General features: G+C 39.7%; 1 protein-coding gene across 5 annotated transcripts in view; it reads left to right on the top strand.

Moving 5' to 3' along the window:
- PDE5A (phosphodiesterase 5A) overlaps window positions 1–27,328 on the top strand; it is a 104,155-nt gene that overhangs the window by 63,761 nt on the left and 13,066 nt on the right. For 4 of the 5 annotated variants that reach the window (XM_075929816.1, XM_006112599.4, XM_014579625.3 and 1 more), the window contains exons 10-18: window positions 3,374–3,549; window positions 5,288–5,347; window positions 14,054–14,200; window positions 15,222–15,347; window positions 19,004–19,098; window positions 23,557–23,644; window positions 24,836–24,936; window positions 25,027–25,104; window positions 26,517–26,580. In XM_075929816.1, the coding sequence (XP_075785931.1) occupies window positions 3,374–3,549; window positions 5,288–5,347; window positions 14,054–14,200; window positions 15,222–15,347; window positions 19,004–19,098; window positions 23,557–23,644; window positions 24,836–24,936; window positions 25,027–25,104; window positions 26,517–26,580 (935 nt within the window). The remainder of the gene's footprint in view (window positions 1–3,373; window positions 3,550–5,287; window positions 5,348–14,053; window positions 14,201–15,221; window positions 15,348–19,003; window positions 19,099–23,556; window positions 23,645–24,835; window positions 24,937–25,026; window positions 25,105–26,516; window positions 26,581–27,328) is intronic. The other variant, XM_075929817.1, reaches the window with a different exon arrangement.

The following is a 27,328-nucleotide window of genomic DNA, read 5'->3' as shown; positions in this document are numbered from 1 at the left end:
CAACCACACTCAGCATCACTCTCTACCAAATCCCAAATGTGTATTGTTTAGTGGAAAAGGGTTTCCAGTGTATGCCCTGAAAAATAATTTGGACTCCTTTAATTCTGATGTGTATGGGCCCACTGATGGCTCATGGAAAACTTTTGAAAAATAATCTATTTCATGAGTGCTTGAAAAATAATCTATATCATGCAGTATATTTACTGTAATTCTCTCCCTGATTTTATTAATAGAGTCATTTACATGAAAACAGAATCTACATTTTTCAGAGTTCATATGATCTTCTGGCTTATTCACTGCTGGAAGTCCTAATTCACTATTCATTACATCACAGTTGCTATGGAAATAATTATAATTTCATAAACAGCACTAAACAGAGTTGAAAGTCCATGAAATTGTCCCACAACCTCAACAGAGTCTAATGATAGATCCGTTCCCCTTCTACAGAGGGAGCAAATCCATTCTTATTCATTGTTGTGTATTATCTCTTTTGCTGTAGCACTGAAAGGTCCCAATGAGGAATCAGGCAACCATTGCGTTGGCACCATACTCATATCTGACAAAAAGACAGATTTTTGCCCCAAGGAGCTTACAATTCAATTGCAGCATTCCTATTAATTCAGGAAGAGCAGGATCTGGTCCTTGGAGAATTTCCCAAAATAGGGCATAATGGGTACGTCTAAACTACATGCCTCCGTCGACGGAGGCATGTAGATTAGCCAGATCGGCAGAGGGAAATGAAACTGCGATTAAAATAATCGCGGCTTCATTTAAATTTAAATGGCTGCCCCGCTCTGCCGATCAGCTGTTTGTCGGCAGATCGGGGCAGTCTGGACGCGACGCGCCGACAAAGAAGCCTTTCTTGATCGGCACAGGTATGCCTCGTGAAACCAGGTTTACCTGTGCCGATCAAGAAAGGCTTCTTTGTCGGCGCGTCGCGTCCAGACTGCCCCGATCTGCCGACAAACAGCTGATCGGCAGAGCGGGGCAGCCATTTAAATTTAAATGAAGCCGCAATTATTTTAATCGCGGCTTCATTTCCCTCTGCCGATCTGGCTAATCTGCATGCCTCTGTCGACGGAGGCATGTAGTCTAGACACACCCAATATGGCAAAAAAGGGAAATTGTTACACAGCAAAGTTATTTTGGAACAACAACTGTTATTCCGAAATAACTATCCGAGCATCTACACAGCAACAGCGTTATTTCAAAACAATTTCAAAATAACTGGAAGCTTATTCCGACTTCTGTAATCCTCATTCTACGAAGAATAATGCTTATTCCGAAACAGCTATTTTGGAATAGGGACTGTGTAGACGCTCCACTGCTGCTATTTCGAAATAGCCCCTCACCAGGGCCATTTTAAGTTATTCCTCCTAGGGCTATAAATCAAGATAGTAAGTCTGCACTAGGGAAGCTTGCCTCGAACTAATTTTGAGGCTTCCCTGCAGTGTAGATATGCTATTTCAAAATAAGTTATTTCAGAATAACTATTCTGGAATATCTTATTCCAAAATAACTGTGCAGTGTAGATGTAGCCTTACTGTGATATATGCAGATTGGAAACTCTTCCACATACAGAACCTTTACATTTCAAAGCCTCCTCCATACGAGAGTGCAGTAATCATTTTGTTCTCAGAGTAGTCTAGACTGTAAGGGCATATCTACACAGCACATTATTCTGGAATAACTTTGAAAGCTCTACACAGCAAGCCCGTTATTTCGAAATAATATCAAAATAACGGTCATCTTATTCCGGATGCCTGTTACCCTCATTCTATGAGGAATAACGGCTATTCTGAAGTAGCTGTCCTGATGCCTAACCTGAAGTGCTTCCAGGTGTCCTTGAATGCAATTCCTTGTCCAGTGAGTGTAGATGCTCTATTTTGAAATAGCTCAGAACTATTTCGATGGGCATTTGCTGTGTAGATGCACTGTTTCTGAAATAAGTGTGCACTGCAGGCATGTCCTTACAAAGAAGTCATGGATGCATTATGCTTGCACATAAGGTTTTTCTTAATCTAAAATCAGTGATTTTAGGCTAGAAGTGTAGATTGCTAGCAATGGAGGGAATTTTCTGTAAACATTCCATAATGTAGACAAGGCCTTAAAATAGGTTCTGATTACACCCACGCTTGATATGATTGCACATAGTTTCCAGTAAAATTCTCACCCTACCCCCAACTCCCCTTTTCAGAAGCTGAGAACAGCTCTGGCATTGTAGAGGCTTTGTTCATAAAGCTGCACGTTATAAGTATCAAAAAGTCAGGGATCAAAATTCTGTTCCCATTTATAGTGGTGTAAATCCTGAAGCAAGGAAATGTTAAGTTACAGTTCTAATAGCAATGTTAGTTGGGTGTCACCCAAAATAATGTTTTGCATTTCTGTATAACTGGTTAAATATATAGTTAAATACATAATTGATTATAGTATTAAATGTGTGGCATAAAAAACACAGAATATGCACTATGACAAAAATATATCTTCAAACATAATTTTTGCAATTCCTAACTCATTATAATTTTTAATTGTTAGTCTGCAACTTTCTAATGGCATAATTATTTACATTTGATCACACAAGAGTTTGCCCTCACAGTCAGAAATGTTAGAGGCATATACACACTATATGTCTGTTACTGAACAATGTCAGCAGAACCTGGTGATAACATCTGTAGCTGTTTATTTTTAATAATAAGTCATCTGTAGTTAGGGCTTGATCCAAATCCAACTGAAGTCAATAGGAGGCTTTCCAGTGACTTAAAAGGGCATTGATCGGGCCCTTCCTTGAAAAGACCACAGCTTCATAGAATCATAGCAAGCACACTTGAACTTTGAGCCTAAACTTGAAGTTTATTATGTTTAATATTTTTTTAACTTTCTGGTACTGTTTCAAATAAGGAAGTGCAAACTTTATGTGCCACTATCCTGACATTCAAAACTGTTCTTTTGGCATGGTTACAAAAATCTAATTAGCTTTTGAAGGACAAATTGTCTTTGGGGATTAAGTCAATCTAAAGTAAGTACTTTTAATAATAAGTCAAGAAGAAAACTACCCTTTAGAATTTTGAAAAATAATGCAGGCTACGCAGAGCTATATATCTGCTTTTTACATCTTAATGAGTACTTGTAAATCCACCGTACAAGATATAGTACTATAGTTTTTATTCTTTGGCATATTAAATTAATTCCATTTTAGTCCTTTTATAGCATTCTAATTTGTGTTCTGTATCTGTTTGCTTTAAAATATACTGATATTTTGTTTTATTGACTATAATAATTCAGAGAGCTCATTTTTTTTGTTTTGTTTCACATAACAGTGTGGTATTTTAGCAATTGCTATATTACTTCTTTTCATTCCTGTGACCTGACGTAGGGGTTTGTCAGCTTGTAAATAAGATGGAAGAAAACTTAGGCAAAATCAAGGCTTTCAACAGAAATGACGAACAGTTTCTGGAAGCCTTTGTCATCTTTTGTGGCTTGGGGATTCAGAATACACAGATGTACGAAGCTGTGGAGAGAGCCATGGCCAAGCAGATGGTGACATTAGAGGTGAGCTCAAAATCTAGGCAATACTTATATCTGTATGTCATCTAGTTTTGGCCAAACTTCTGCTTTCCCTACTCACAACCTAAAACTATTAATATAAGTAAAGTGAGCGGAGTCTGGCCAACTCATTAACAGGAGTGATACTTATTTGCTGCTTGATTCCATATTTGCATGCACAATATTTTATTTGTTGAGTGTTTTTTACTGCACTCATGAGATCCAGTGTTAGACACGAATGCTGTTTTCCCTGATCGACACAGTTGGTTTGTCCAACTGCACAGAAAGCGGAAATGGTTTGGAGGATTAAGGATATCATCTTGTCTAATGTTTTCTGTGATGATTTTGGCTCAGTCCTTTAAATAAACCAGTAAATGCAATAACAGCAGGATTACTGTAGGCTTTCTGTGACTTCCTCTAACTCCATCAAAGTATATCAAGCATGAATGTCATCTGGTCCTAGCCTTTCAGTTGTTTACGGTTAGATTTAATGACCGTGGTGTTAAAGGAGGTTCTAACATGATATGCTAAAATACTTGGAAGATGATGTAGGGTTGCTAGGTGTCCGGTATTGACCCGGACAGTCCAGTATTTTCACTTCCTATCCAGTAAAAAATTCAGAAAATACCGGACACCTAAAATATTCAGAATTTTCTGAGGGGTTTTCCCCTGCCAAGAGGCAAAAATATCAGACACTTGGCAACCCTATGACACACTCAGCAACTGGGCCCAGTCCCCATCCCCTCCCCTCAGGCCCCCCTCTGCCTGCCTCTGGACCCCCTGCTTACCTGGTTCCGCAGGGAAGCTCCCTTCTGGCTCGACAAAGAAAACAAGAGGGCTGCCGGCAAAAAAGCCTAAAGACCTGAGCAAGGGGAAGCAATGCCTTCTCTGAGTCTTAGTGCTCAACCTCTCATCTTCCTATCCCTATTCTGACTCTGCATGCACTTAAAGGGGCCATGCTGTTTTATTTTATGTATTTATTTTTTTGTTTAATAACTCTTGGGGTCCTTTTTTTTCTCAACAACTTTGGTCTCCCCCCTTTTTTTCCCCTCAAAATAATGTTTTCCCTAGTGGTTTTTTTTTGAGGGGGAGGGGAAGAGGAGGTGTTTGGTATTTTTGGTTAAACCATCTGCCAACCCTAGATAACTGTAAGCCTGAAAATTAAATTTTGTAGGCTTTGAATCTGTCTAACGGGTAAATAAGAATGTTTGCAAAAATTCTAAAATGTGGATTATATACCCAAGTTTCTAAAGGAAACATTACAACTCTCATGTAAACCTGCAGTTAATTGCTTTTAAGTGGGGGAGATGATAACTATACAGCTAAGTCATTTCAGTGCTTTTTAAAAATAAGGTTGGGAGGCTAATTACATCTCATATTAGTAACTTTGCTGGTTTGTCATTTTAAAAATAAAATTCTATTTAGGCTATTACAAAGTCTTTCTTTTTCTTAAACCAGAATTGTCTCTTAATTTCATGTATGTTTAAAGATGCCCAACATGGTAGCATTCTCCTTTTAGTCTCATAGCTAATCCATATAACAAAAATATTTTGATCACTTGCTCATTTATAGATTTTCTTGTCCTGATTATATCAAGAACCACTATGATGAGCATCCCCATGCTCATGCAGAGCTCCATTAAAGTCAGTACATTACAGCATTGGAGGCAAAATCTGAACCTTTTTCTTTTTTTACATTGTGTGCTTTTATTTGTACTTAGGTTTCTGCATTCCTTGTCCCATAGGTCCTCTCATATCATGCTTCAGCCACTGAGGAGGAAACAAGGGAGCTGCAGGTAACAGCGGTAATTGCATTTTTTTTTACTGTTGTTTAAATATTTCAGATCTTCATGTGCTTTGGGATGAAGACAAATGTTGAAATATCAGCATCTCCGCAGGACAGAAATTTTTGTTTTTCTATCAGCTCTACCTAAATATTAATCCTGGGATACTGTAATTACTGTATTCCCCCTCCCCATTTGCTCATTGTGTACTTCTGTGGTTTCCATTCAGGGCTTGCTTCTTGATCACTGATTGTACTGCTGATCTCTGGTTCTTATTCTGAGGACAAAATTCAAACAGCTTTTAGTTTTAGAAGTGCCGTGTGCTCCTTGCAGGGTGGAGAAGGCTTCGCATGCTTTCCCCGCTTCTTTCCCCCGCCCCCACCAGGCCTTATGTGGCCTGGGGGTAGGGGGAACGGCAGAGCCTCCATGGGCCAGATCAACTCGCTTGGTGGGCTGGATCCAACCCACGGAGGCCCTTTTGTCCACCTCTGATCTGGAGAATGTAAAATAGGAACACATGGGTAGCTTAACAAGCCACACCACAGCAGAGATCTTCTGAATAGGTTGCCAGTGGCTAGTTTCCTCCTAATCATCTAATGGCTATCTCAGGATTCAGAGATGGCTAGTTTACTGTTTCCTCTCTATAGAATTTGTAGGACCATGAACAGCCTTTCCTACTATAGAGAGCAATAGACTTTGGCTGTGTCCAGACTCAGGGGTTTTTTCGAAAAAAATAGCCTTTTTTCGAAAAAACTTCCCCTGCGTCCAGACTCAAGCCGCGTTCTTTCGAAATTAATTCAAAAGAACGCGGCTTTTCTTTCGATGGCGGTAAACCTCATTTCACGATGAAGAACGCCTTCTTTCGAAAGTTCCTCTTTGTTCTTCAATGTAAATAGGGCTTCTTCAAAAGAGAGCATCCAGACTCACTGGATGCTTTCTTTCGAAAAAGCAAGCCGCTTTTTCGAAATTTCTCCGTGCAGTCTAGACGCTCTCTTTCGAAAGAGGCTCTTTCGAAAGATGCTTTCGAAAGAGCCTCTTTCGAAAGAAGCCTGCAGTCTAGACATAGCCTTTGTCAGTCTTGATACTTTGTGAAACAGACCTTTATTTTCAGTGATCCTCCTTTAAGTCAATAGAAGAATTCAACTGCACATGATAGTGGTGGATGACATCAGAAAGAAAACTTGTGTTCTGTTTTGTGTTTTATCATTCAGAGTTTGAATAACAAATTTAAAGAATCTCTCTTTTTATTGCCTGTAACATCTTCTTGGAGGAACTATTATGTTTAAGAGAAAAGACCCCAAGCCAAATCAATAGACTTTCCGCTAGTCATAATTCACAATGTGATGAGCACTACTGAGCATGCCGATGTTTGTTTGCTTACATTTTGTAAAAAAGAAAACTTTCTATTCTGTTTTTATAAACAAAGGCTCTGGTACCTCTGCCATATGTTAAAAATACTGTCAAAACAATGCACACAAGAATAACTGTAGCCTCCCTAAAACCACAAATGAGAAAAACATAAGACACGCCTACCACAGACTCCAGCCCACAGAGCATTCACCTTCCCTCTCCAAAAGCCTGGAAAAGTGATCAGATTTTTTTGCATGTGCTGGAGGTCAGCAGGCTTGTGCTATTTTGAGCTAAGATGAGGGTTGACTGCAGAGGGCAGGGTTCTTGACAGAGAAGGCCATGCCAGCAGCTTCCTCTTTTTTAAAAGCTTCACAATCAAAAGAAATGGTCTCAGTCTCTTGGCCAGGTGCATAGGGGCAAAGAAGCTCTCCTAGTCACTGCAGTTACATGATCACCCAAGATCTTTAGAATACAAACAGGGGGCTCACACTGTCTTTGTCCTCCCTTCAGTTGCTTACCCATTTCACCAGAATCACTTTTATCTTAATACTGTTCGAAGGTACATTAAAACCAGCTATATGAGTCTGCCTCGGTTGATTTAAGGACACCAGGGAAGGCATTTGGCAGCATTTAGGTAGGAAAAAGAGCTGAGTGTCACCAGCCCAAGCCTCAGCATTAATTCTTCCAGTGACTGAACATACACATTCAACAAGAGGGGTTACCAGGAAACACCACATGAGAAAATCCTAGACTTAGAAGAATCGTTGTACAAAACTATATTCTGAGACCTCTCAGAAATGAATGAAGCCATGGAGGAATTACCCTCCCTTCTACTCTTACTGCCCTGCTCTATACTAGGAAGTGCCTTCAAAATAATCCCCCTTATTTCAAAAAAATAAGCAGTGTGTCCACACTACCAAACCCATTATTTTGAAATAACAAGCTGGTTATTTCAAAATTTGTATTCCAGCTTTCCTCAGGGAATAAGCTTATTTTGAAATAGTTGTTTTGAATAAGTTATTTTGAAATAATTTCATAGCATAGACATGCCCATTGTAATTTTCAAGTGAGCAAGGAAGTGCATTGATGATACAAACTACAACTGTGAATCTAAAATTAAATCTGACATTAGAATAAATTGCCAGGTGGGTGTTTTCATTTAAAATTACTGTAGAGCCCCTAATATCCATTCAGTAATATTCAAACAGTTGACCTGCGTGTGGTATTACAATGCATTACATGATGTATCAATAGAATCTTTGTTCCTAAAACCAGGATAAGAAGCTGATCTTTAACAAATCTTTAAAAATCTATAATCAACAATACCCATTTCTGATATAAGAATATCAGAACACCCATACTGGGTCAGACCAAGGGTCCATCTAGCCTAGTATTCTGTCTTCTGACAGTGACCAATGTCAGGTGCCCTGGAAGGAAGGAATAGAACAGGTTGTCCGTCCCGTCACCGATTCTCAGCTTCCGACAAACAGAGGTTAAGGTCAGCATCCCTGCCAATGCTGGCTAATAGCCATTCATTGACCTATTGTCAATGAATTTATCTAGCTCTTTTTTTAACCTTGTTATAGTCATGGCCTTCACAACATCCTCTGGCAAGGAGTTCCATGGGTTGACTGTGTTGTATGAAGAAGTACTTCCTTTTGTTTGTTTTGAACCTGCTACCTGTTAATTTCATTTGATGACCTCTAGTTCTCGTGTTATGGGAAGGAGTAAATAACTGATTTATTTACTTTCTCCACACCAGTCATGATTTTATAGACCTCTGTCATATCCCCTCTTAGGATGCATGTACTGTTTTTCCAGAATAACAGCCATTATTCCAGAAAAACAATACTAGCATCCACAAAGCAACTGCACTATTTTGAAAGAAAATCAAAATAACTGCGGGCTTTTTCTGATATTGGTAAACTTCATTCCTTGAGGAAAAACGCTTTTTCTGAAAAAGCTCTTTCGGAAGAGGGTGAGTATGGATGCTCCACTGCTGCTATGTTGAAATAGCTCCTCACCGGGGCCATTCTAAAGTTATTTCTCCCCAGTGTCTCCTGGGGCTCTAAGTTGAGATAGCATGTCCACATTAGGGGAGCCTGCCTCGGACTAATTTTGAGGCTTCCCTGTAGCGTAGATGCTCTATTTTGAAATAAGCTCTTCCAGAAGATATCTTCCAGAATAGCTTTTTCCAAAATAAGCTTCAGTGTAGACATACCCTTAGTCATCTTTTTTCCAATCTGAAAAATTCCCGGCTTTTTAATCTTTCCTTATATACATTCATGAAAGCATTTTTCTTAGTTTACATTTTAACAATAAAATAAAACACTTGGAAATGGCAAAAAAATGAGCTATTATCATGTTTATTATATTTTTCTGAAGCATCTAGTGTTTCTGTATATTGATGACATTGGTAAAACAACTCTCAAGATCAAATGGGTCATTTTAAGTTGCTTAGAAATCGGTGCTCCTCAGCCCAGTTTTAACTTAAATACAGGGTAAATATTTGTTCCTAAATCTGAACTTACACTCTGCATTAGAAATGTGTATTTTTATCTCTGGCTCGGAAAAAAAGGCTCTGTTCCTACTTTTAACCTGATTAAGATTCTGATCTAGGAAACCACGGGCATAAGTCTATCCCAATTTAGGTTTGTACTTAAGCCCATGCTTGAGTGCTGTCCTAAATAGGGTTATTTCTCTGAAACAGAATACAAATGATCATTGGAAAATAGACACTATCCCATGCTGAGAATTTAGCACACTGGCATTATAGGTGGCAGGTAATTAGGAGTGGAAGGGGCGCAGCCCATGAAATATGAACGTTGGTGCCACTATCTGGTGGCCTAGCAATAGAACAAGCAAGGAGAGTCCCTAGACCCAAGTGGCAGACAGTGAGATGGGTCTACAGGCCCTGACATGGAGCAGTGGCCAGATTCCTTCCTGAGCGTGTCCAGCAAACTAGTCCTGTTTCTTCCCTTCTGGCAGAGCTGGGCTTGGTGCCAGAGAGGGAGAGAGTAGAAGATGAGACAGGAGGAGAGATGATTGGGCCCACAACCATCTCTCATCCCTATTCTGCCACCAAATAAACCCAAATACCACAAATACATTCTCCTGCCACAGCATTCTCTCTTCCTTACTTCACATTACATCAACCCTCATCTCCCTAAATAAATCCACCATGTCACACAACCCCCCAATCAATACCGCCATGAAATATTACCGTGCCTGAACCCTCCCTCCATTCCCCAAAGCCGCACATACCTTCCTCCATCAATGGTTATTCCCTAAGGCTCCCTAGATATGAAAGGGACCTGCCATGGATCTATTCCCTGACAATTCCAGCCACAGGCCGCACAAGTACTTTTTTCACAGCCCAATGGTCTCTGCTGTCCCTCTGCAGACAAACAATAAACACACACCAATACTTGGACCCTCCATATGTTCTTGTGGTGTGTCATACCTCAGTTTCACTAAACACTTCCAGGACTCTCAGATTTCACCACTCCCAAAGGAATAGTTTATTAGTTTTAACTTATTAGTTTTAACTTCAAATCATTCATGCTTAACACGTAGCACTTACATATTTTTAGAGCAAAAACAAGAAAAAGCTTATCATAAAAAAAACAGGGATTCAAGTGATGGAAAGTAAGAATATTGAAAACAAATGCTCATAGAATGTATTTCATTGCAAAATCATAACACGCTTTTTAGAGCCTAAACTTAACTCCTACAGATTAGTTTACCCCATCTCTTTTTCCCAGTATTGTCAACTGTGTTGTGCGAGATCCCTCTTTTATGAGAACATCTGTTGGTAGCCTGTTCTCACAGACTGAACAAAGGCTGGGGATTCATTTGCATCCCAGGTATAGTTCCAAAAGTTTATTAGCTTTTCTCCTTAACAGGCGGTGCTGTTCTTTTGGTTCCTAAAGCCCCCACAATCTATTGATTAGCATTTTGCTCAGACTGTAAAGTGGCGGTCCTAGGTACTCATATAATTCTCAGTTTTCACATGACTTGCCAGAGTCCTCCTTCTTTCCCCCTTCCTGACAGGAGTGTGTGGGTCATCTTTTGGTGACCTGCCTTAAATTACAGACCTAGAGAACATTATTTGTAGTATCCATAGCTCCATGACCATGGCACAGGCTTTCATTAGAGACTGTACCATGACATTCTTTGGCAGACTAGTATGTAGATACCAAACCCCGGGAATTTCTGTAACCCTTATGTACTCTTGTGCTCTCTTCCAGTTTGGCATCAAGAAGTCCTTGAGGTACACACTCACTGGAGCCTCTCCTCCACAGTAGGCAAGAGTAGAGAGTGACTTCTATGCATACTGGAGACCAGAGCTAGAATGTTTCATTCAACTCCATTCAAATAATACGTTCACAAGCAGCTTATGATTGGAGTCCCTAATTGGGGCCTCCACACATGATCAAAATACATACAGTAAGCAACAGTAGTTATAGACCAGCTCATTGTACCTCAGAGAAAGTTAATGGTTACTGCTCTCCTCTCTGTGCTGTCCTGGTTTGTAATTTGGCTGAGGTAGAAAAAGTGAACATTTTGGATGAAAGAAGTGGTTGTTTGGGAGATTAATACTACAGAAGGTGCAGTCAATAGGACTAGGAACAATAGTTAAAATGGCTTTCAAGCAGCGACACAGAAGAAAAGGAGTTCTGTTGTCACGAGGAACTACTGAAAGGAAAAATGACGGAGCCACAGTTAAGTTGAATGTATAGCAGGAAAGTTGTGATTTCATCTCTCAGCTGGGGAAAAGCTTGTTGCTCTTCTTCCCACGTGGGCATCAAAGGCAGGAGATCAGTGAATAGAATGATATAAATTATAGAAGAGGTCAGAATGCAGGCATGAGAAAATGTCCTGCTGTGCTCCTGCTGTGTACATCCTTTTGCTTCAGGAAAGATCTGTTTGCAAAAGCCTTGTGTTAGTGTCATTTTGCATAACGAGGGAGAGAGTTAATACACAGCTAAAAGAATGGTGATAATCTAGCAAGCCATTGCACTCTGCATTTTAAAATCCTGCGTGTGCTGCCCCCCAAGTCAGCCAGGCTCTTATTGTCTGTATTTAATGTGCCTCGAGACAGTTGCAATCTCTCACTGGAGGGGATGTTAACTTATTGGGGAAAAGATCAGAATCACAAAATTACACTGACCGCAGAAGCATTCCTCCCCCCTTAACTATTTTGAATGAGATGTAATGACTCTTGTGATGTAATGTATTTATTCTCAATGTTTTAGAAGTGGAAGAGATTGACAGTTCGAGAGAGAGAAAGTAAAATAGTCCTACTTCACTAAATCATTATGTTCGCACTGAGAAACTATGTGAAAAATGCAGCATTTGGAGTTACCTTTTCAATGGTCATTAGATTTCCCAAGTGGTTGTATTATTTCCTATCAAGAATATTGGTAGGAAGGCCCCTTCACCTATCAAGGCCCAAATGTGGGATACTGGGTGAACCCAAAATGAGAGGTAAAACTATTAGGGAAAAGGGTTTATAGTAACATAGGATTCCTTCTTGAATTCCAGTTTCCATAACCTCATTTTCATGATTCTCCAAATCATTTTCATGATTTTCTGATGTATAGAATCATAGAATACTAGGACTAGAAGGGACCTCGAGAGGTCATCAAGTCCAGTCCCCTGCTCTCATGCCAGGATCCAGTACTGTCTAGACCATCCCTGATAGACATTTATCTAACCTACTCTTAAATATCTCCACAGATAGAGATTCCACACCTTCCCTGGACAATTTATTCCAGTGTTTAACCACCCTGACAGTTAGGAACTTTTTCTTAACGTCCAACCTAAACCTCCCTTGCTGCAGTTTAAGCCCATTGCTTCTTGTTCTATCCTCAGAGGCCAAGATGAACACGTTTCCTCTCTCTTCCTTATGACACCCTTTTAGATACCTGAAAACTGTTATCATGTCCCCCCTCAATATTCTCTTTTCCAAACTAAATAAACCCAATTCTTTCATAGGTCATGTTCTCTAGACCTTTAATCATTCTTGTTCTCCACATATTTCTTGAAATGCGGTGCCCAGAACTGGACACAATACTCCAACTGAGGCCTAACCAGCGCAGAGTAGAGCAGAAGAATGACTTCTCGTGTCTTGCTCACAGCACACCTGTTAATGCATCCCAGAATCATGTTTGCTTTTTTTGCAACAGCATCACACTGTTGACTCATATTTAGCTTGTGGTCCACTATAACCCCATACATCCCTTTCTGCCATACTATTTCCTAAACAGTCGCTTCCCATTCTGTATGTAAGTAGTACACAACAATAAAAGTGAGAAAAGAAATGTGGCTATGAAAGCAGGATGTCATTTCTACCAAGAGAGCTGAGCATCATGATTACAAGTAGTAGTACTACTGTTAATAGAAATATACCTGGACTTCAGAAAGGACAAAGGCAAACGATAAAACATATGTCTCCTTTTTATCCTTCTCTCTCTTGATTTGTATCTGATTTTAACTAGATACATGGTTGAAACAGCTATGAGGGAACTACATTCGTGAATCCTGCTTTTCTTATGCAAAGAACTGATAGGAGCTTTTGGATCATAGTGCCAGACTCTGCTTCATTCATCTTGATATTTATTTCTAACATCTTTAATGTAAAGATCCCAAAGAGGCTTCAGGGGGCATTCTATAATGAATTTCACAGCTGTATACAGAAACTGAAACTGTGATACATAAAGACTTTGGAATAGTTCATGCTAAATGTAGTGTCTGATTTTGAAAGTTAAGCTGTCATGGGTGGAACTGAAATTTTCCAATGCCCAAGGTCTGCCTTTGTGACTTTTAAAAAACATTTCAACTGTACAGTTTCAGACATTTCTGAGAATGAGATTAGAGGGAAATATGTAGTTTGATCCACTTTAAAGCAGTTTCCAGCTGTTTCTTTGTTTAGGTCTAGTGCTTCCAGGATTTAGAGCAGGAGCTCAAAATTTGGCAGGCCCTCTGGTCAGAGTAGTGTCTTTTGCTATCCCTAATTCAGAAGCCTCTGAACATTACCATTTGCACATTTTTCAGTAGAGCATGTTAGAAAGTTGCAACTAAAATCTGCTTAAAAATTAATAGCATTATATTGTGGGTAATTTAGATGACAGAAGGAGATCCAGGTAATCCTTTTTATAATATTGGGTCATGGATAAATTTACATTAATTCTAAGAACCAAACAAGATTAACATTGCACAAACAATGAACAGGACAAATCAGGCAATGTAGTCATCTCCTTTCAGTACCTTGCACTTTAGCAGAATGTTGCTATTTTCCTGATGCAAAAAGCTTTGATTTTTTTTCCAGACTTTCTAACTGCGACTGCTTAGTTCTCTTTTATTTTCTCCCAGTCAGCTGTTGTGCCATCAGCACAGTCTCTCAAGCTCACCGACTTCTACTTCAGCGACTTTGAGCTTTCTGATATGGAGACAACACTCTGTTCAATTCGAATGTTCACGGATCTCAACCTGATGCAGAATTTCCAAATGAAACATGAGGTACGGAAGTTGCAGAATGTTATTTAAATGTGAAGGGTAAAACATCAGACAACTTCATTTAAAAAATGTTTGTGTGTCTGAATCTTTTATATAGTCTTTCACATACTTCCAACCTCAGTTTTAGGATGAAAGATTGGTGGACTGGTTAGCTGCAGTGATTGGTGTGAAATATGGATGATCTTTCAACTAGCTCATCAGTTCATAGAATCTATATTTTAAGATTCTTAAATTCTAATATTAGAAGGGACCACTAGGGTATCTAATATGATTTGCTTTGCAAGGTCCATCTGTCTCTTATGCTTTGATCCCATCCTGTGTTAGGCAAGAGCTGATGTTCACTTTCAAATTCACATTTCCAAACGCCTGTTGGGATCCTTTTAATTCAAAATGAAATAGATTCTGGTGAACACGTAAATACTGTGGAAAAAGCTTTTCATTCAGTTAAATCAGCATACCTCAAAATGTTGGGTCTACACTAGTGTACCTGGGATCATAGTTGAGTTGTTGGTTCATGTCATGGACTGGTAACTCTACAGAATACATGTCCCTGTAGTAAATTTAAAAAACTATAATTGCCTATAAACTGTTCAGCAATCCCTAGGCCAGGGGTGGGGAACCTTTTTCAGTCTGGGGCCACTGACCCACAGAAAAATCAGTTGGGAGCCACAAACAAGTAAAAAGGAAAAAAAAACTTAAAAACCTCAGCTTGGATTACTGGGATTGCTGTGTTACCAGCCAGCTGCGGAGCATACTTACTATAGGTCAGATCAAACTAAGGAGGGGACCAGATCCAGGCCAGAGGTTCTCCACCTCTGCTGTAGGTTTAGGAAGTGAGGAACCTAAGATTATCCATATTTTACAAAAAAGTGTTAATACTAAAGTTTACTCAAGACAAATAAAAACTCGAATCTTTCCACATTAAATCTACAGTAGAATTTTCTTTATTTTATTTTTGTGTGTGAAAAGACTAAACTTGAAATATATTTTGCTGAACTTAACTGAATGACGTTCTTTATTAAAGGTTCTTTGCAGATGGATTTTGAGTGTGAAGAAAAATTATCGAAAAAATGTTGCATATCACAATTGGAGACATGCCTTTAACACAGCCCAATGTATGTTTGCTGCTTTAAAATCGGGTAAACTTCAGGTATGTTGGCCTGTTTTCATCCTAAGAGTCTTTTTATTAACTAAGTACAGGCAGTCCCCGAGTTACGCCGAGGAGCCGCGCTACTGGAGCAACCCAGCAGCACCCCAGCTGCTCTGCCCCAGGCGTCCCCAAGTCAGCCGCTGCTGAAACTGACCAGCGGCTGACTACAGGAAGCCCGAGGCAGAGTTGCTGTGCCCCAGGCTTCCTGGAATCAGCCGCTGATCAGTTTCAGCAGCAGCTGATTTGGGGACGCCTGGGTTTCTTAAGTTGAATCTGTATGTAAGTCAGAACTGGCGTCCAGATTCAGCCGCGGTTGAAACTGATCAGTTTCAGCAGTGGCTGACGCCAGTTCCGACTTACATACAGATTCAACTTAAGAACAAACCTACAGTCCCTATCTTGTACGTAACCCGGGGACTGCCTGTACTGTTATACTTGCACCAACCCAGTTTTGATTTCAGTAAACCTATTTCAGTCTGGAATATTTCCACTTAAGTCAGTGCATTTTCTCTGAAGACTTCAGAACTTGACCTTAAAATCAGAGAAATGTAGGGCTGGAAAGGACCTTGAGAGGTCATCTAATCTAGCCTCTTGTGCAGAGGAAGAACCAAATATACCTAGACCACCAGTGACAGGTGTTTGTCTAATCTGTTCTTAAAAACCTCTAATGGCAGGGATTCCACAAACTCCCTTGGAAGACTATACCAAAACTTAACTACAGTTATAGTTAGAAAGCTTTTCCTAACATCTCCCCCAAATCTCCCCTTCAGTCGACAACTGATCACCATCCTCTTTAAACAGCCCTTAGCATATTTGAAGACTTATCAGGTCTCCCCTCGGTCTTCTTTTCTCAAGAATAAACATGTCTACTGGTTTTTTAACCTTTCCTAATAGGTCAGGATTTTTAAACCCTTTATCATATTTGTTGCTGTTTCCTGGACTCTCTCTAATAAATCCACATCAGTGGTCCCCAACCTTTATCTGTCCAAGATCACTTTTAGAATTTAAGGACAACCCAAGATTTAACTTGCCCCCACCCTTCCCAAGGCTTCACCCCTTCCCCAAAGTCCCACCCCACTCACTCCATCCCACCCCCCATTGTTCACTTTTCCCCATGCTTGCTCACTTTTACTGGGCTGGGGTAGGTGCTTGGGGTCCAGGAGGGAGTATGTGTGCTGGCTCTGGGACAGGATTCAGGGGTGGAACATGAGGGTTGAGGTGCAGGAGGGGGTTCAGGGTGCAGGAGGGGCTCTGTCTCTGGGAGGAGGGTCAGGGCTGGATCTTGCAGTGCAAAAGGGGTATGGGATACTGGCTCTGAGAGGGGGTCAGGGCCTGGGGCAGGTGCTTGGGATGCAGGATGTATGGGCTGCTGACAGAAAGAGTTAGGGCTCGGACAGGATGCGGGGTGGGGGGGAGCTAGCTCTGGAAAAGGGCTGGGGGGAATGAAATGTGGGCTCCCTCTTGGCAACACTTACTGCCTACCGCTCCGGGTTGGCAGAGCAAAAAAGACTGAGGCAGACTCCATATTAACATGTGGCACCCAGAACTGAGTAACATGCTCTAGAATAGATGAGCCCTCAGCAGTGCCGAGTAGAATGGGCCAGTTACCTCCAGGGTCTTATATATGATACTTATGTTAATATACTCTAGAGTGATATTAGCCTTTTTCGTAATTGCCTCACATCACACCAGTCTTCATCTCTTTCCTTTGTACTAGGCTGTTTGCTGTTGTAGCTTTAATTTGTCTCTTTGAGAAACAGGCAGTTTCTTTTTCCCTTAGGTCTCATGGGAAGAAAATTTTACTTCCAGTTCTCTGACTCTTGTTAAAGTCTGTGTTTTGAAGTGTATTGCACATATTATGGCCCTCTCACTTTTTTGTTTGCTTAGAATCACAATCACTTGTACTCAGATTGCCTCTAGCTTTCACATTCACAACCAATTCCTCCCTGTTAACCTGGATCAAGTCTAAAATGGCTCCCCCCCAAGTTATTTCCTCTACCTTCTGACATAGAAGTTTGAGTTGCTAAATTATTGCTGCAGCATATGCAGTTTATAAATCCTACAGTTATCACTTCTTTAGGCCTATTCAGGTAGGTGCTTGTAATGGGAATGGTACAAATCAGACATCTACAGGATCATGCCCTTTAATTTTAAATTAATTGGGAATTTCTGAGTTTCATGTTTATATTGTACACTGGTCTGGAAGGTGCAGGAGAAAAGAAACAACTTACTACAATTTTTCTTCACAAATATCAAATGTGGCCTTTTTAAAAGTCAGGAAGCCTTGTTGCTAATCAGTTTATTTCATCTTACAGCAACTTCTGTTGGGATAAATGTTTCTATCTAAAGCCAAAGGGAGCACAAATAACGAATAGAAGCAAAGCTCTTGAGAGACAGGATCCCTCATTTCATAGCAAAATTTGAACATATCACTTTCATTTTGTGCTTAGCTCCCACAGATGAGAGATATCTGATTATCCTAATAGGTTGGGGAGCCAAATGTTTTAGGAACCTTTCTCACATTTTCTGTTCCTCCCCTTATTGTGATTCAGTATTCTTCTCACAGCCAGACGATATTGTGTGTTTTTGTAGATTTTCCCAGCTTCAGTTTTTCCATGGCCAGATGTAAATAAACTTTCTATCAAATGGTATTATACTATGTTGGAGTTATGAAATAGTCAGGGAGAAGTAGCCATGATGACCTCTCATCTTCCCTCATTTCTTGGCAAGATGGTTCTCTTTGGGGTTCTGGAAACATTTATATTAAAAATTAGCCAGGCTGTGTTTGACTTTGTTTTCTGTGATTCTTAAACTACTGTCCCTTTATTGGCCCACCAATTAATGGATCATTTGTACTGACCCTATTGCCTGATTAGCTCAAACTCCAAAGATAATTATACAATAAGGTTTTGACTGAAAATGAGACTGTTTCTCAGCTAATACAAAGTGGTATAGCTCCATTGAGGCAGTGTGCTCTAAGGGTATGTCTGCACAGCAACACTATTTCAAAATAAGTTAGTCCACATCTATACAGCAGGCAGTTATTTTGAAATAGAGTCAAAATACTGTCAAGCTGGAGGACTTCTTACTCAGACTCCTATAACCCTCATTGTACGAGGAATAAGGGAAGTCAGAGGAAGCGTGCTCCATTTCAAAATAAGTGCTGTGTAGATGCTCCCTATTTCCAAATAAGCTATACAATTGATGTAGCTCAATTTGCATACCTTATTTCGAGTTAAGCCCTGCAGTGTAGACACACCCTAATGGATAAGGCACTCAGGAGAGAAGGGTTCAGTTTCCAGCCCTGTCACTGGTTTGCTGGATGACCTTGGGGAAATCCCTTCCCCTCCCCATACCTCCGTTTCCCCATTGATTAAAAAGGTGGGGAGAATAGTGATCTCCTTTTAAAGTACTTTAAGATTGAAAAGTAAAAGAAAATATATAAGAACTTGGGGGGGATCTAACTCATTATTTTTAATATACCAACCTATTCCTTTAAAGTCTAACACTGTTGAGAAAACTAATTGTCCTATTATGACTAAAATCACATAAACATTTCAGAGTCCTAGAAGACAAGAAAAGAGATATAATGCATTTAGTATCAAATCTGTACTACAAAGCTAAGAAATGACATTTGTATTTCTCATTACATTCAGAACAAGCTGACTGACTTAGAAATACTTGCTTTGCTGATAGCAGCCCTGAGCCATGATTTGGATCACAGAGGAGTGAACAACTCTTATATACAGAGGTAAGCAAGTCTGTGATGGGGACGTATGCTTTTTTTTTTTTTTTTTTTTTTTTTTTTACTGAAACTAATAAAAATTAACAGAGTAGAATCTTGCTAATATTCTCTAATGACAGGGAGAACTTTGTGAATTGATTTGCAAATCAATAAATCTGAGAACCTTAGGGTAAATGCAACGTGATTAAATAATGTTAACCGATCAGCTACCCATGTTTCTTATGAATTCATTGAATGCTGAGTTGTTTACGCTAAAATACATATTTAAGATTTCTTAAACATGAATGTTTAATAAATCAAAACAGAAACTAAATGAGAAGTTACAATAAATAAAATAAAGCTGTTCATTAAGTAGTATGCAGGAAGTTTAAATGAATTAACTCAACACAGAATGCTCATTTTGTCACTTCTTATTAAATTTCAAGTCTTACAATGCTAAATGCATTCTATTGCCACACTACTGTGTGGTGTTGCTTTTAGTACCAAGATGGATCTCTTGATCCTTCATACATGTCCTTATCAACGTGCCCATCAACTTTAAATTAATTATAGTACTGTCGGTGACAATTAAATCAGTATAATTGAAAAATTAGAATTGTAATTACAGAAATGTCAGTCCAATTGAAAATTGCTTTTGCAGATATAATAGTAATTCATTGCTAAACGATGAACACATAAATATCATACACTGACAACAACCTAAGACTTTTGGGTAAAGTTCACCCTTTTGCAGTTGACCAGAATAAGGCCCATTGACCACTTAAATCCCATTGACATCCTCAAAGAGACCACTATTTTATGTGTAGATTAGCAAGGTTCTGCTGTGGTATATGATTCCAATGTCTCAATATTTGACATTTAAGGACATGGTGAAATAAATATTATTTTGAGTTACCTTTTTCAAAATAGGAACTGCCCTACCAAAATGGACAATGGACATATTCTGCTGTCCAGTTTATGTCAGTAGCCTGTGCTCATTGCTTCAGAGAAAAAGCAGTCAACCTTCATAATGCATCTGCTGTCATGGTGTAACACCAAACCTTGGGCTGAATTGGAACTGATGTTCTTTTGGTAAAGGGAATCTTTAGTATAATCTCCTTTAAAGGATGTGAATGCAATCCTGGCCCCATTTAAGTCAAAGATACAGTTCCCGTTGATTTCAGTGGAGCCCAAATTTTTAATAGGTCACTTAAAACTGTGCTCAGTTATTTTGAATTTGCTCTGCACTCAGTCATACATTCAACATTTGCAGATGCTGTGGGAGAGTGACCTTTCAAAAACTGGCCCTGAAAGGCACATTTTTAAAAAGAATTCAAACTCTAAAACTACACAGATAAAATATTGCTGACAGTATGTTCTAAATTAAAAACCATCCTTACCCAACCATTCTTATGCCACTACATACCCCTGGGCACTGAATCTACAGGTACACTGACGTAACTCTTGGTGTAGATGCAGTTGCCTAGCTACTGGCACTCAGCAATAAAAAAAACCTTCTATAGCCCCTATCTACACTACAGGGTTATAGTGACATAGGTACAGAGTTGTAGCTGGGCCATGTCTACACTACAGGGAATACCGTGGTATGAGTTACTTTTTCAAAAACTTAAGTCTCCTTGAAAGTCAATGAGACTTACACTCCTAAATGTCTTAGGCACTATGAACATTTTACCCACTCAATGTCTAAACATTTAGGGCTTTATTCAGCACCATTGAAGTAAGAGGGAGCTTTGCCATTGTGCTGACAAAAGAGTCTTTTAATTACTGCTTTGATTTAATTAATAGTTTGGAAAAAAAATTCTAAAAGAATTTCTGTGATATCACAGCAGTGTGGTTCTGACCAGACCTGGGATAGCCCACAGAGGAAGAAAAGAGTGCATGTATGAAGGAGTAATAGGAAAAATATTGTTAAATAAAAACAAACTCAGTAAATTCTTGTCTCTCAGGTCTGTTTATCTACACTCAAATACTGGGGCTCAGAATTGTTCCAAGTATGATGAGAGGAAAAAGAAAACTAAAAAGTTGTCCTGCCAATGGGGAACCCAATAACCCATAGATAAACAGTAATTGGAACCAGTTAGCTATGTTTTTCCTTCATTCATTTAAAAATAAATTTCCTGGAAAACATCTGGAGATGCGTCATCTGCTCTTCAAAAATGTCCTGGGAAAAAGTCATAGACAGCAAAACCTAACATTCACACATGCCACAAGCAGAGTCAATTACGACTTAACATTTTTTTCACTGATCATAGTTCCAAGGACTTTGTTTTTAAATTCCTCAGGCTAGTAGAAACCAAATTAAAATAGTTTTCCAGAGATGAATCTTTTTTTTTTTCAGTTGGACAAGGGGGATGATACAAGATTCTTTTATTGAGCAATAGGTTTAAAAAGGGAGGGTGGGGGTGGAATTTCTGCTTAGCACATATTACAGGAAATAGACTTTGTTTTAGGATCTCTTGGCAGATAGACAGTTTTTTTCTCCAAACATATATGTAAAAAGGCAAAAGCAATGAGAGATGGTTGTACAATCAGATCACTGTATTCAGAAAGAAATGATGTCTTTTGACTGGGTCTGGGGACCTAGAAGAAATGCCATACATCAGTCATGCTGGGAACTGATAATGAATTCCCACCATGGCTGTGTCTACACTGGCATGAATTTCCGGAAATGCTTAAAATGGAATACTATTCCGTTTTCAGTTTTTCCAGAAAAGGAGCGTCTACATTGGCAGGCTGCTTTTCCGGAAAAGCCCTTTTTCCGGAAAAGCGTCTGTGGCCAATGTAGACGCGCTTTTCCGGAAAAGAGCTCCGATCGTCATTTTCGCGATCAGGGCTTTTTTCCGGAAAAGACTACTGGGCTGTCTACACTGGCCCTTTTCCGGAACAGTGTTCCGGAATAAGGACTTATGCCCGAGCGGGAGCAGCGTAGCTTTTCCAGAATAGCGGCTGATTTTGTACAGTAGAGCGTCGTTGCTTTTCCGGAAATTCAAGGGCCAGTGTAGACAGCTCGCAGCTTATTCCGGAAAAGCGGCTGATTTTCTGGAATAAGTGGCCCAGTGTAGACACAGCCCATGAGTATATTTCTTCCGAGAGTAGCAGGGGCTGTGCATGCTGAGAAGGCAACACTCTTGGTCCCAGTACCATAGCTAGCAATGTAACTTGTGTCTTTCATTCAACATGTGTGTCTGTGATCAGGAAGAATTCCTGATACCCCCCCCCCCCCCCCGGACGCCCCCCCCACCACACACTCTCTCTCTCTCTCTCTCACTCTGCCCAATAATCATTGCACTAGTCTCCTAGGAAGGGCACAATTTTGCAATTCCAGGTCCTCCTATGAGTAAATCTTCCTTATGAAGTAGCCCACTAGTGCTGTATGTTTAAATAAGGATTACTCACATGGGTAAGGATTTGGAGGATCGGGTTACAGGTGACTACAGTTCCTGCTACAGAGTCAAAAATGAAACAAGCTTCTGAGCAATTCCCGACTAGTTCTGAATTGAAGGAATCAGGGCAGTGATGTAGAGGCCAAGGTTTAAATGGTTAAAAACAGGAGATTTGCAAGGCTATCTAATAAAAGGAAAGAACTCCATTATGCAATGAGAAAGAAGGACAAAACATAGAAATCTTCAGATAAGTTTCCCTTTTTCATCCAAAATTAAGTAAGCACAATAAGTTCAACATCCTATATTACGTTATAGGATTAAAACTTCACATCCATGCAGTTAGTTTCATGCTGTTTTTTCTATCAATGGCACAATAATGAAGCACAAGTCACACATAATTTTTCTTTGGCTATTTTGTTAGTTCAGGAGAAGTGATGGTAGCTCAGTATCTTGTTCCTTGTAAATCAAAGTATTTATTTTGGAACAGAATGAACAAGATTAGTGCAGTCAGTAGGGTCACAAGCAAAGTAGGGTATGGCTGGCATTAATTCCTCTAAGATCTGATCCAAAGCCTCCTGAATTCACTATGAGCTTTTTCATTGACTTTAGTGGGCTTTGGATTGATTGTGCCTTAATGCCATTTGCTGCTTGCAAGCTCAGTAGTTGCAGAAGAGCATCCTCTCTGGATAGTTATTCTCCTCTTTCGAAGTTTTCAGTCTCAGTGCCCTTTCTCATTGCCATTCCTTTTTCACTTTTAGACTCTGGTTGCTTTTAGAATCTTGTATTATTTTCTCATTGCTTGTGTGTTAGTGGCCTCTACAGTTTAAATCAAAACCTGAACTTTGGAGCAATCAGTGTTTTGAAAAAGTAGTTACATTGTTTCTACATTCGTGCTCCCCTGTTGATCTCTCCCTAAATGCATTTTGTTTGACCAGTCACGTGGAAGAGGGGGAAAAGAGAACCAACAGGCAAGGAAGTGGTGGGGCAGGAGAATAAATTGTATTGGATGCTGTTGCTGCTGCTGGGCAATTGGTGCCTTTACGTTGCTTTCTCATTTTTTCCATATGTTTTAACTCCTCAGAAGTGAACATCCATTGGCTCAGCTCTATTGCCACTCAATCATGGAGCATCACCATTTTGATCAGTGCCTGATGATCCTGAATACTCCGGTAAATGCCTCATTTCTGCGTGTGCACTGAAAGAAGCCCTAGCCTATTTCACTTATATTTTTAGTTTCTGGATCAATTCCCAGTATTATACATTCTTAAATGATCTTTATTCCTTTTTCGGTAAAGAAGGCAAATACATAGCCCCACTTCTGAGTCACCAAACCTTTCCAAATGTTTCCTGATAAGGGAATCCTTGCTACTCTCATTTTGATCACCTGCTTCCTTGGACCAAAGAAAACAAAAAGCTTTGTTACCATTCCTGTGACCTCTTGTGAACTCTTGTTTGAATTGGCAGTGTTTCTTGCCTTGTAAGGTACATCCCTGCATACGCACAACAGTTCTGAAAAATAAATTAAGTACCCTTTGGCTACTGATGGGCATGAACCAAACTCCAGAAGCCAAATATTGACATTCACAAGTGAGTGCAAATCTAACTGGAATAAATATGTAAATAAAATGATCACATTCTTTATCTACTGCTCCATTATTAACTAACGTGAAGACCAGTTATTCAGCATACACAATAATTTTGAAATAGCATGTTTACACTATTCATTTAATATCAAGACATGGTAATGTTGGTACACCTTACAGTACAAGTGATTCACCTTGATTCACTTGACAAAATCTTGGAAACACTATAGCTGTGATCTCCTCATGTCATGCCTAATATGCTTTGGTTTATTTAGGAGTGGTCACTGGAATGACATTTTTGATGCTGTTTGTAAGTGAGTGACTCTTATAAGATTTTTACATTGTGTTAGGTAACTTGGCAAGTTCCTAAGCAATATATTTGTCTGTTACAGTCTTTTTACTGGAGAGAAAAAGAAGCACCTCCAGAATATGGCTTGTGGAAAATGAACTCTTTGGGATGAACTAAAGACTTGGAAGGGTCTTTGCTTCCTGATTGCTCTGTCTCTTGTGTATACCCTTATAAAAATACTATAGCATTCTAATGAGCAGCCATTTACTACAGAGCTTCTACAGCGCATTGGGCCTTTATTCAGGAATACTGCAGTATGTTTTTATTGGGTACATAGGCAGGAGAATGCAAACAAAAGCAGCGTAGGAAGAAACCATCAGTTACAAGACAATGCTCAGTGATTTTGGATGGGATGGAATAATTCGGTGACACATTCCAAGCTTTATTGCTAACACTGCTTTTTCGTTTTTTTGTTTTGTTTTGGAAAGGGAAACCAGATTCTCAGCAACCTTTCCATAGATGAATATAAGGTCACGCTGAAAATGATAAAGCAAGCCATTCTTGCCACAGACTTAGCACTGTACATTAAGTAAGTTGGCGGTACATCTGGCTGAACAGCTGCTGACAGGTGTTTGGATTGTGTCAGACTGATTATGAATCTTGTGTTTATTCATTTAAGGAGAAGGGGAGAGTTTTTTGAACTTCTACGAAAGCAGCAATTTAACTGGGAAGATCCTCTGCAGAAGGAGCTATTTTTGTAAGTATATGGCAGATGTTAACCACCAAACTGTATTACCGATTATCAGGTTTTCTAATTCACACTGCTGTTACTTTCAGTAAAGCCAATATAAATCTGTTTAATCTGGGCCTGTTCAAGCTGTCTCAAGTCAAATGGGTCAGTTAATAGACACCTGGACCTGAATATTGTTCAGAAAGCTGCAGGGGTTGTATGATGAATGACTTCTTGTGGCCTTCCTCCTGAAACAGTCAACAAAATTGCCAGTGATTGTTAGTGGTGACAGTGATTTTTATAATGTGGCACCTGCCCACTAGCATTTCTATTATTCCTAAAGTGTGTAGGACTCCTGACAGAATGCTATGTTGTTCTTTTGCTTGTAGGTACATTGTCTTAAAGCACTGAACTGTTGTAGCTGAAAGATGCAGGGAAGGCTGCTTGTTTCATGAGAAATGAATTTGCTTCATAAGGAAAGAGACTTAAGGATAGAGACATGAGGGACAGAAAACAGACACACCAGCAGCACTGCAAGATTCCCCAGGATGACTTATCAGTGTGCTACCAGCCCATTTTGGAGGCACTGCCTCTTGGGGCAGACTAGTTCAGTTAAGATTCATACCCAGTGGCTCATTCAGACCTTGCTCTTTCTCCCGAAACAGCCAGCAAAGGTTGTTTTTGTAATTATTTTACGTAATTTTGTAATATGGCTTGTCCATTAGCAAACAGACTGAAGCCAACTCTTTGCACATGGGCCTTTCCTGTGGTAATGGATTTGATCTCAACTGATCTGATCCGGATTTGCTCAGGCCACATGACACAACTGACAGGCACAATACCTGTCACAATACCTGCCACACTACCATTCTTCAGTCATCTAGTCCCCTGTTAAAGGATATTTGTATCATCTTACTGTGATTTCATCAGTTAGCTTGGCTTTGTTTTTATTTGGGTATCATAGGGTATGTCTACATTACCCCCCTAGTTCGAACTAGGGGGGGTAATGTAGTCATACGAAGTTGCAAATGAAGCCCGGGATTTGAATTTCCCGGGCTTCATTTGCATAAAGCCGGCCGGCGCCATTTTTAAATGCCAGCTAGTTCGAACCCCGTGCCGCGTGTAGCTAGTTTGGATTAGGCGTACAGCTAGTTCGGATTAGGAAGCCTAATCCGAACTAGCTAGTCCGTGCCGCGTGTAGCTGCGCGGCACGGGGTCCGAACTAGCCGGCATTTAAAAATGGCGCCGGCCAGCTTTATGCAAATAAAGCCCGGGAAATTCAAATCCCGGGCTTCATTTGCAACTCCGTATGACTACATTACCCCCCCAGTTCGAACTAGGGGGGTAGTGTAGACATACCCATATTTATTAGCTTCTAGACTGAACAGCTACATGAATTTCATATTTCAACAAACCATGAATTTTCCTTGTTTTTACAGAGCAATGCTGATGACTGCTTGTGATTTGTCAGCAATAACAAAGCCATGGCCAATTCAACAACGGGTATACATTAAATTTTTAATTTAAGACTTTCTAAGGGTTTCTGTCCTTTATAACTTCTGCTTCCTAAACCTCACCTTCCACTTTGCAAAGATATTGTTGGAAGGCACAACCTTTGGAAGCAGTCCTCAGAAGATAGATCACCTTTGTTTATAAGTGTATTTATCATAATTTTGATTATGAATAGCTGGCAAGTGCACTTTTGTGCCCAAAGATCAGTTATTTCAAGATGGACACCCACCACCTGAAGTGCCCAAAATCACTAGATATTTTTGAAAATTGTAGGTTTAACTTCTATTACTTCTGATCATTTTTGTGCTTCACTGTACCCATCAGCAAATTAATTTTTACGTCACTGAATTGTTGTGAGTTGAATTTATCAACATACAGAGAACACGTTTTGGAATAGGGTCTGTACAAGTGCAATGTATTTATATGGTAAGAGTCTCTAAAACATGTACTGGGTCTGATTTGGCCTTAATTGCTAACCCAGGCAACTCCACTCTAGTCAGTGCAGTTAGACAGCTGAAATGCATGTATTAATACTCTTGGGTTTTTTCAGAACTAATGTTCAACAAATGCTAGTTTCAGAGAAGTAGCTGTGTTAGTCTGTTTCAGCAAAAACATCATGCATCTGACGAAGTGAGCTGCAGCCCATGAAATGCTAGTTGTTTGTTGTGTTCTTTTATGTAATGAATCTTGGTACTCAAGAATTCAAACATATCTAGTTTGAGTTTGTTTACTGCTAAAA

Source organism: Pelodiscus sinensis, chromosome 5, assembly GCF_049634645.1.
Source record: "Pelodiscus sinensis isolate JC-2024 chromosome 5, ASM4963464v1, whole genome shotgun sequence".
Taxonomy (NCBI): domain Eukaryota; kingdom Metazoa; phylum Chordata; order Testudines; family Trionychidae; genus Pelodiscus; species Pelodiscus sinensis.
This window is presented reverse-complemented; position numbering and strand designations above follow the sequence as displayed.